Source organism: Malus sylvestris, chromosome 12 (genome assembly GCF_916048215.2).
Source record: "Malus sylvestris chromosome 12, drMalSylv7.2, whole genome shotgun sequence".
NCBI lineage: Eukaryota > Viridiplantae > Streptophyta > Magnoliopsida > Rosales > Rosaceae > Malus > Malus sylvestris.
This window is the reverse complement of record NC_062271.1, coordinates 26054943-26066063: the sequence shown is the minus strand read 5'-3', so window position 1 is coordinate 26066063 and position 11121 is coordinate 26054943. Positions and strand designations below refer to the sequence as shown.

The 11121-nt window shown below is 37.8% G+C and overlaps 2 protein-coding genes across 2 annotated transcripts; one reads left to right on the top strand and one right to left on the bottom strand.

Annotated features, from left to right (window-relative positions):
- Positions 1-939: 939 nt before the first annotated feature.
- Positions 940-1784, bottom strand: LOC126592598 (non-specific lipid-transfer protein). The gene is made up of 2 exons (XM_050258348.1): positions 1338-1784; positions 940-1149 (listed from the first exon to the last, which is right to left on the bottom strand). The coding sequence occupies exons 1-2, from the start codon at positions 1673-1675 to the stop codon at positions 1140-1142; spliced, it is 348 nt and encodes a 115-aa protein (XP_050114305.1). The 5' UTR covers positions 1676-1784; the 3' UTR covers positions 940-1139.
- A 2566-nt stretch (positions 1785-4350) lies between these two features.
- Positions 4351-10059, top strand: LOC126592597 (uncharacterized). Its single transcript, XM_050258347.1, has 3 exons — positions 4351-4960; positions 5482-5606; positions 9822-10059. Exons 1-3 carry the CDS (start codon positions 4613-4615, stop codon positions 9982-9984), a joined length of 636 nt encoding a protein of 211 aa, XP_050114304.1. The 5' UTR covers positions 4351-4612; the 3' UTR covers positions 9985-10059.
- The last annotated feature ends 1062 nt before the right edge of the window (positions 10060-11121 follow it).

Sequence of the window (11121 nt, the reverse complement as noted above, 5' to 3'; positions counted from 1 at the left end):
TGCGACTAAAGAAGAGAATGCTGGTTCGTTTTGAAAACATATTGACAATCATTCTTCTGAAAATTAAAAAAGACTTTAGATAATATTAGAAGTTAATTAGGAATAGTATAGTGGGTGGAGAAAGGGATTCTAGGGAGAAATAACATTTAAAATTTTTAACTTTTTATGGTGAGTGAGATTATAATATAGATAGAAGTAAGATCAGTATTAAGATGAAAATTAGCAATTCTTGCTCTTGTTTTAAGTCTACCCGGCCGGAGCCAGAAACGATTTTTGCTTTGTGTAGTATACTATGTTTCTACCCGTATTTTGAACACTAGCTCTAAAAGAAGCTTAGGTATCAGTACTTTTGTAACCAAGTAGCTCACTTGACAAAGAAAGTACCAACAGGGTTAGGACCCCAAAGTAGTTCGTTTTCCTCAACTAAAAGCATTATATGTAATACCTAGAGATTTTATTATATAACAATAGCAGGCTCAACAACCATAAGGAGCTTTTAATCAATTGGCTTTCAAAGTAAAAAAAAAAACCTAAAGATTTTGAATTTTTACTCTATTTGAGGAGCAAAAAATGTAATACTCTCAACTACATCATAAGTCTTCATTAATAATTCGTGAAATAATAATATCATGCGATGTTCACTGATTCATATTTACCGTCCCATATACTACATGAGTTTTTCTCGATTACAAGCTATTCTTGTACTGTACACTGGGACAAGAATTGTTCTATTATTGCATCTTTCTTTCCTTTCTTTTCCATAACTATTTTAACTAAACCCATCTTATAATTAACGAGTTATTGGTGAAAAATTCAATCCGGCGGTTGTTCATGCTAATTTTGCTTCCTTTTTTCTCTTTCCGTTTCATTTTTGTTTAGTTTCTGATGGGAGGAAGAGGGATTTAAGTAAGTAAAATGGAATAGCAAAAGAGGACAACATTCCTTAAACTTAAATATTATTCATTAATTCAACATGGACGAGTATTATAATTAATATTGATGGCCTAGTAGATGATACAGAAGTACTAGAACAACTTAAACGATTCCCTCATGAGGAATCCCTTGTGGCCGGATGGCAGAAGCACATTTTATTCTCACTAAACATTATCTGCGGCCGGAAATTAATGATCTCCCATCGCTTACTTCACGCTGCAATCACACAACAACAAAACACAAAAATCAATAAATTATATTGTTGTTCTTGAGGAAGATGCATTAGCCAAAACAAAAACAATTAGCAACGATGTATGCATATTTTTCGGGTTTATGGAGTTCAACTTAGATCAAAGATCTAATGGTTTGACATTCAACGGGAATTAGGGTTTTGTAATGCTTACGTGGCGCAGTTGGTGGAGGTGCTGATCTTGTAGGGGACGTTGACTCCACACTTTCCAGGAAGCCCTGCTGCATTGTTAGGGTTAACACCACTGATGCTGCCGGCAAGATTCTTCAGGCAGTTGCAAGCAGTCTGGCGGTCAGCGGTGGTCCTGGCCAAGCCGTTAATGGTTCTGATTCCATTGCAGCAAGCTGGAGGGACAGCTCCGCCACTCCTCACGTAGCCAATGCATGGCGCAAGGCTGCTGGTCACTTGGCCACATGTTATGGCATGAGCAACGCTCACCGCCATGCACAAGGCCACCACCAAAGCAAGCTTGGTCACTGCAGAGCTAGCCATAATTAATGACTTAAAAAGGCTGTGGATTACCAAATATGTGTATGAAAGATGGATATGAAAGAACTTGATTTGAAAACTCGAGTAGCTAGTGAGTTATAAAGGCACTATGGTGTGGTGCTTATATAGACAAAAATTGAGAAAGAATAGTTGAACTAAGGGTATTGTGGTCAACAACTTTTGTGGCCACGTTTACGTGTTTAATTACATGTTACAGCAATCATTTCCATGAATTATTAATTTGAACTCCTTACATTTTAAAGTTATTGAAAACTCGTCGGAACATAAATCAAATTATGATTTGTTTACAGTGAAAAATGATCTTTTTTTTATAAGAAAACACTCTATTTTAAAATGTAAGGGATATCTGGGGCAAGTCATACAATTGGATGATCATAACAATTTGATTTTAAATTTGTTATCTAAGCAAATCAAACCTAACCAAGACATTCCACTTACAAGTGCAAAATTATACATAACCAACCGTGTATTTTCTTTGATATATCTTCTTGCTAGGAAGTCCCATACGTGGTCGGCTAGTATGGTGAGAAACATATTACTTAAAGTGAACTGAACTACAGAAGAAAAAAGGCATGTACGTCTGGTAGGAGTTGGGAGGAGTTAGTTGGTGGGTGTGATGAAATTAATGCTTTTGGTGCGTTCCATGATCTAATTTTTTTTATTACAGTTGAGTCCCTTGATGCTCTCTTAAGCCCAAATTCAAACTTATTAGCCTAATCACATAAATGATCCGCCACTTACCACCACTTGAAAGAGAAAGTACTTAATTATATGATTGGCGAAAGCCCTAAGATAAGTTTCATAAACGAAATTCACGCCTCTCGTGTTAAAATGCCATCTAAGGGGAATCAAATCCATTGTACAAATAATAGGTTCCAAATTTGACGAAGTTTCTGTAACTTTACCATTCATCCTACTTAATTCATTTGTTGAGAACGAATCTCACGTTGATGGAAGAAGAGATTTCATTGTCAGTTGGTTTTATGATAGAATCTTAACTTTCTTTATGGTATGAGAGAAGATTGTCCCGTGCGTGAAGCCCAACGATCACACGTGCTCCACGTTACCCTATTTATGTTATCCACGTATTAGGCTTGAAAATTCGTTATACATGAGGGGGTTTGTTCAAAATGAATCTCACATTGATGGAAGAAGGGACCTTACATTGGCTTATGAGTAAGTTGGATTACTCCACATATTGTCAATTTATCTTACCATAGAATCTAAACTTTCTTCAATTTGGCGTCAATTTTATACCAATTTCATGTGAATTTCATTGTACCGACAAATCTAATACAAACACAACGAGAAACAACATTTAATTTCTGTCAATTTAGTGTTATTTCATAGCCAGTTATCGGTAGTTCACAAAAATATCGCCCTTGATTGAAACAATTAATGTATAAAATTGTGCAATATCTTCACTATATATGTCGTGAATGGGTAAAACCAGGTAATTACAAAATATTAACCTTGTATGATGTTTTCCCAGTTGGTGAAAAGAAAAGAAAAAATTGTACCCCAAACAATATTTCGCCTTCCAAAATCTCGGTTGCTGGCACCTAGTTAGGTACACAATTAATGTCGGGGTCCCTTGATATTAATGGCCAATCGTGCATGGTGCATAATTGGTTTCTATTCCGTCTTCCTTCTTGTTGACATGCGGGTACATCAGAATCCCTCTCATTATTTATGTTTTGTCCAAAACCAGGTAAGGAAAAAAAAAAAAAAAAACTTGTGGACCAAATCTCTCGATGGGTCTCTAGCTAACTGATCCCTCACTCGCTCACTAGCTATCTATCTAATTAGCTCTTCATTTTCCTCGTTGCTTAATTGTTAAGCTTCGATATTGTGTCAACCAATTGTAAATCGTTTAGATTAAAAACATCATTTGTTCTATTGTAAATCCGAGCAAGTTTTCAATTTTAACCACTCTGGAGGACATTTGTTAGTAGCTTCGTTGTTTACTATACACTAGGAGTTTTAGCCATTATTCTTGGTCAATGATTCAACAACTATGATCTAACAACTAAATTTTATTTCATAACATGAGGCCTCGTTGGGAATTCTTGGTCAGTAATTCAATATCCAAGATCTAACAACTCAATTCTATTTCATAACCTCTAAGGCTTTGTTTGGTGTTTAGATTTGATTGAACTTCATAACTCATTAGATTCAATATACGTTGAAGAAAGTGAATGTCTATCTTATAATATTTTTCAAATTAAAAATAGAAGGATGAATTTTATCCTTTCTACCATGACAGCCGGGTTTGGAAGGTGATTCATGAATAACTCACTTTTTAACTTTAACTTGAACAAAATTTAGGAGATTATGAGGTTTCATCTGATTGTATAGAAGTTGTATTGACAGAATTATATGGAAGTAGGAGTTTTTGTTGAGAATGAATTCCACATTGATGGGAGGAAGGACCTTGCATGAGCTTATAAGAGGTTGGGCTACTCCCCATAATGCTAATTGGTTTTATAGTGGAACCATAGGCGAAGCTATTGTTAGAGTATAAATAATGAATGAAGAGGATTATGCCACTTGTCATTCATCAAGGAGATTAGTAACACAATGTTGTTGTAGTCGGTATAATGAAGTGTATAAGATAAGATTGTAATAAAGTAGATAAGGCAGTTAGGCTAAGATCTTACAAAATGTAAGATTGTGTACTGTTGTAATTACAAAAAATCTAATATAACATTCAGTAGCTTCTTTTCCAAGCTCTCTCTCTTTCTCTCTTCTCTCTCAACTTTTCTCTGTATCTCTCCATTGAAGCTCTGCAATATGGTTAACATGGTATTACTCGCCCAAACCGCTTATGTCTGTTAAGGGTCTTCGGTCCTTGGTTCTTTTTGCTTCCGCTCATCAATCTTCTTTTTTCTCTTATTTGTTCTTGTCTTTCAAGAATTTATGGGCGATTCTTCTTCATTTCTTGGTTCTCCGCATCATATATTTTTCTTGCACACCAGGTGTTTGATGTTTGTTCTCAAAGAAAGATTCAACATGGTTATTGCAAATCAATTGCAAATTTTGCAATCACCGATTACTGGGTTGATTTCCTATGTGTTAACGTCGGTAACAGTCAAGCTGGATGATACAAATTATCTTCAATGGCATTTTCAGATGAAGTTGATGTTTGAAGGTTATGGCATTATGGATTTTATGGATGGCACAAATCCTTGTCCTTCGCAGTTTCTTGACAATTCAGGAGTTACTTCTACTGGCCCTGAATCCAGAATTGAGTCTAATGCTTACAAGGTATTGAAGATGCATGATCGTGCTTTGATGCAACTCATCACATCCACTTTATCTTCTATGGCAATTTATTGTGCTATTGGCAGTTCTAGTGCTAAAGACTTATGGTTCGACTTCGGGAACAATTTTCTACTATGAGCAAGACTTCCATTTTCCAATTGAAGTCTAATTTACAAACAATCAAGAAAGGCACAAATTCTATTACAATATATCTTCAACAGATCAAGGAAGCAAGATATTATCATGTTGCTGCTGGGGTTACTTTTGTTGATGAAGATATTGTGATTTTGGCATTAAATGGGTTACCTACATAATACAACACTTTTTGATGTGTCATTCGTGGTAGAGAAAATGTCATTTCTTTGAAGGAATTTCGTGCACAGTTACTGGCAGAGGAAGCAATTATTGAGAATATTTATACCACTTCATCCTTGTCTGCAATGGTAGTCAAGAACCAAGATATGGGATCTAACGGTCCTTATTTCTCACAGAATAATAATGGAGAATCTTCTTCTGGATTTCAGGGCACCTTCAATTCTGGGGTTCACGACAATAATGGATATCGAGGCAATTCTGGAAATTATCAAGGCAATTATGGAGGAAACAAGTCTAAGTACAATGGCAAAGGCAAAACATCTAATAATCAGAGGTATTACAATAATCAAGGTCAAAAGTTCTATAACTCTAAACCAATCGTGTATGATTATGCTCCTGGTATTCTTGGGAACCCTTCTTAATTCAGTAATGGTGGGCCTTCCTCTATTGTGATCTGTCAAATATGTTCTCAGCAAGGTCATTCTCCTGCAACATGTGTTTATAGGTCCACTGAAACATCTGATACCTTTGAAAAGTGTCAAATTTGTGACAGAAATCATCATACTGCAAAGACATGCTTTTATAGAAATAAAGGGAAGAATTCTAATTCATAGATGAGTGCTATGAATACTACTTTTTCTAGTATGCCTCCTCAATCCATGTATAATATGCTTTTCATTATGCCTACTATGCCTACTTCTATGATGAATATGTCTTCACATCTTGTGTCCAATCAAATAAATGCTGCTACTTCATATGTGTTGATGCACAAAACCGGAGGGGTCTTGGAACAACGTAAATCCGACCGTGAATCTGCAAGAAAGTAAAGAACACAAGATGTATCGTGGTTCACCCCAATGTTTGGGCTACGTCCACACTGATGTTCATATTGTTTCACTCTGAATGGTGAATATACAAGAAGGTTAGAGGCAGTGTGCTTTCTAGCCTATTTTCTCTCTTCCCATGGCCTAAACCTTCACCTCCCTAAATGAGGAGAGTGATTAGTCCTTTTATAGAATAAGGGCTCCTCACTTATTACATATTTGCCCCTTTATTTATTACATAATTACATTTGAGTCCTCCGAGTATTTATACGAGGTCTAAATATGGAGGCCTTAAATATGGTACAAACAGTAGTCCCTCAAGTCTTCAGTCAAGAAAGTCTTTTGGCTGGAGACTTGAAATTCAGTCCATGTGTGGGCCGAAGTAACTAGAGGTCGTCTAGAACTGCTACTCGATATGAGGCGGTACTCAATGTGAAATGTTGTTCAACTAGAAGTAGCACATGTTACGAGGCTGCTCGACTTGTGGCTTATGTTGCCTTGGTTGGCTCGGCTTGTGGTGTTGAAGGTGAGGAAGTCCCTTTTATAGAATAAGGGCTTGCTTCTCAATACATAAATGATGGGCTAGAGTTGATGCTCACGGCGAGGCGGTTGCTCAGCAGGCGGCGATGTTCTCTAATGATGGTAAGGGAGTCCCTTTTATAGAATAAGGGCTCGCTCCTCAATACATAAGTGATGGGTTAGGAGTTATACTCGCTGCGAGGTGGTTGCTCAGCTGGCGGCGATGCTCTCTAATGAAGGTGAGGGAGTCCCTTTTATAGAATAAGGGTTCGCTCCTCAATACATAAGTGATGGGCTAAGAGTCTCTCTCTAATGAAAGTGAGGGAGTCCCTTTTATAAAATAAGGGTTCGCTCCTCAATACATGAATAATGGGTGCTCTCTAATGAAAGTGAGGGAGTCCCTTTTATAGAATAAGGGTTCGCTCCTCAGTACATAAATAATGGGCTAAGTCCCCCAAGTATTTTTCATGAGGCCCAGTTACGGAAGCCCAATATATGGTACATAGTGTAGTCCCCCAAGTCTTCAATCAATAGAGTCTGTTGGCTGGAGACTTCAAATTCAATCCATGTATGGGCCGAAGTGGCGGTTGTTAAGCTGGAGCTTTTGTAAATGAAGTTTTTGAAGCTGGAGCTCTGTAAATGAAGCTTTCGAAGCTGATTGACATGAGTGATGCTCATGAATGTTTATGTTGATTGACATGAGTGATGCTCATGGATGTTGACATGAGTGATGTTCATGACTGTTGACATGAGTGATGCTCATGAATGTTTATGTATGATTGACATGAGTGATACTCATGTATGTTTATGTATGATTGACATAAGTGATGCTCATGTATAATTTTGGAGTACCGGACGTACTTTTGATCACCTGGTTGGTGATAATAGCGACAGGTTGCCGATTAATTTTAGAGTACTGGACATACTTTTGATCACCTAGTTGGTGATAATATAGGGTGAACCTTAAGTGGATGGATGGAGGTTGGAGTTTGAAGTCATAGGGTCTGGCTCTTTTGGGCATATGGGCCTTCGCCCTCCACATAACATTCCAGCCCACTATTTTGGGCTTGCCTTTTTTTTTTTTTTGGCATGCTGCCTTTTTCTTTATTTATGATTACCCTCTGGTGGGTTTATACAGATGTTTGCAAAAGATAAGAAAAATAAATCACATCATTCAAAAAAGTTGTTGTAGAAGGTGGGTATGGCAGATGGTTGGATAGTGAGATAGCATGTGCAGCTGGTAGTTGCGGGGGGCAGGGCCTACTCAATGGGTCACGCCCATAATGCCATCACCACCGCAATTATGTCTACTTCTTTTTATCTTCTTTTGCTTTTGTTTCGCACTCCATTTCCTACAACTTTCAGAGCCCATCTGCACAATTGAAGGGAATTTGAGCTTTTACTTTCTGCTTTTTCGACAAGCTGATGGACGGAAATGGTGGCATTGTATGGCTCCACAACCGTGTCAGACACCACAACGTCAGGGTGACTGAGTATCTTGGCAGTGTTGAATCTGTTGTTGCCTCATTTTTACTGTAAAGGGATAAGAGATCTCCATAGAGCTCAACATCAGGCGAATCGAAATAGGCAGTCGTCGAAGAAAACCCAGCTCGTCCACTTCGGACGATGACAATGACGACACACCATCGTCGTCCTCCTCCGCCTTTTTATCATTCCGACCGCTGGCAAGGAGATCACCTTGACTTTTATCCTGCTGTTGAAGCAGAATGAGGAGCTGAAGCAAAAGCAATAAAAAAACTGGAAGGAAGAAATCAGAGATGACGGCTGCTTCGCCCCCTTGACTTTTATCCTACTGTCATCACCGCCCTGCTCCCGCCAAGCTGAGCTACCGACGTCGCAATGAACTGCGACGGCAAAAGTGACGATTTGGTTCGAAGCTGAACGACGGAACTGCCAGTGCTCGCCAACATTATTCAGAAATGGAATCGGATTGGATGCAGATAATTTGCAAATATATAATAATAATTATATAGAAAAAAAAAAAATATATATATATAATATGTGCTTAGAATCTGAGTCGTTTCAGGAATCTCAATCCCGTTTTCGAAAGCTTGATTAGGAGACTAACACAGGATTAGATCCAGATTAACAAAGCGACTGAGGTTTTCCTCTAAGATCTGTAGATGACACCGTTTCGAGATTGGGGAGGTTAACGGCTGGAAGTTGGAGGGTTATTAAAAATTTCACAAAATTCTCCTTCTTGAACTTGGCGGCCGGGTAATCGAACCAGAAGGTCCAGGAATGCGACTGCAGCGCTATTCCTTTTGGCGGCTTCACCTCGTTCTTCACAGTGCTGTCAATAACGGGCGGGAGAGAGTGAGAGAGTTGGTTGGAGGTATGCGAAGGTTTTCTGGAAAACCCCAAAGAATGAGGTTTTGGGTTCTTGGGTTGTGCAGATTCACGGTGGTGAGAAGAAAAAAATGAAAGAGAATCGACATAGTTTTTCGTGTCGATTTCCCACAGATGGCGCCAAATGTTGATGCACAAAACCGGAGGGGTCTTGGAACAACGTAAATTCGACCGTGAATCTGCAAGAAAGTAAAGAACACAAGATGTATCATGGTTCACCCCAATGTTTGGGCTACGTCCACACTGATGTTCATATTGTTTCACTCTGAATGGTGAATATACAAGAAGGCTAGAGGCAGTGTGCTCTCTAGCCTATTTTCTCTCTTCCCATGGCCTAAACCTTCATCTCCCTTAATGAGGAGAGTGAGGAGTCCTTTTATAGAATAAGGGTTCCTCACTTATTACATATTTGCCCCTTGATTTATTACATAATTACATTTGAGTCCCCCGAGTATTTATACGATGTCTAAATACGGATGCCCTAAATATGGTACAAATAATATGGATTGGCATCTATGACTGCTTCCACATTTAATCAAGTTCATTAACAAGTTTGGTTGACTGATTTCGAAGCAACAAACCATATGACACATGATCTTAATAATTTTTCTTTGGCTACTCCTTATCCACAGCATGATACTGTCCAAACAGCTAATGGTGAAGGTTTGCCAATCACTCATATTAGGAACACTGTTCTTAGAACTCCTCATTAGTCCATCAATTTACATTCTATTCTATATGTTCCCAAATTATCTCATAATTTGTTATCAATACATAAAATTTGTTTGGACAACAACTGCTGGCTAATCTTTGATGCATATTATTTTTGGATTCAGGACAAAGTTACATGGAAAATCTTGTTTAAAGGCCACTGCAATAATGGACTTTACCATATCCCTTCAATTGCTGCTATTCCTTCTTCATCAATACCAACAACATCTTCGGCTATTTCTTGTCTTAGGAAAACTACTACCTCTACCCTATGGCATAGCCGGTTAGGTGATCCTTCAAACTCAATTGTATCTCTTATATTGAATAAGTCTAAAATACCTGTTGTTAAAGATGTATCCCCTGTAGTATGTCAGAGTTGTCTAGAAGGCAAATTTGCCAAACTTCCCTTTAGTCCAGCTGTTAATAAGTTAGTAACCCCTTTTGAGATTATTCACAGTGATTTGTGGGGACCTACACCATGTATTTCCGTTGATGGCTTTAGATACTATGTCATCTTTGTAGAGGAATGTACCAGATTTTGCTGGATGTTTCGATTGCTTAATAAATTAGGTATTTCTTCTGTCTTTGCATCATTTTACCAATTTGTTCTTACTCAGTTCTCAACTAGAATTAAAATCTTGTAAAGTGATGGAGGGGGAGAATACATAGGCAAACCCTTGCAAATTTTTTTTACTGCAAATGGCATTTTACATCAAAAATCATGCCCATATACACCTGAACAGAATAGTTTAGCTGAGAGAAAACATAAACATCTTGTGGAAACTGCCATTACATTGCTTCAAAATGCCAACTTACCTTCTAAGTTTTGGACCTATGTATGTCAAACTACCATTTACCTAATAAATAGGATGCCATCTTCTATCATTCAAAACAAATCACCTTTTGAAAGTTTGTATTGCAAAATTCCTGATATTCAGCACCTTAGAGTGTTTGGATCTGCTTGTTTCCCATTGTTAAAGCCTTATAATACCACCAAACTACAACCTAAGATTTTGAAGTGTGTATTTTTGGGGTATGCATCTAACTATAAGGGATACATATGTTACGAGTTAAATAATAACAATGTCTTTATATCCAGACATATGATATTTGATGAATTAGACTTTCCATATGCCTCGTTTTGCACTAAGTCTCAACCTAAGTCCAGTATTCCTACACTTAGCCTTTCTTTGATTCCTAACCTTCAGAACATTTTGGTATCTCCTAATACTATAAATTCTCCCACACATGTTTCATCCTCAACATCACCACCACAAACCTTACATGATTCACCCATATCCAGTACCTCACAGTCCATTATTGCACCAAATTCTTTTATGACTGTGTAATCTGATTTTTGTCCTGAAAGTTTACAAGTGGTTCTCAGTTTACCACCTATGAGCATTCATCCTATGCAAACCAAAT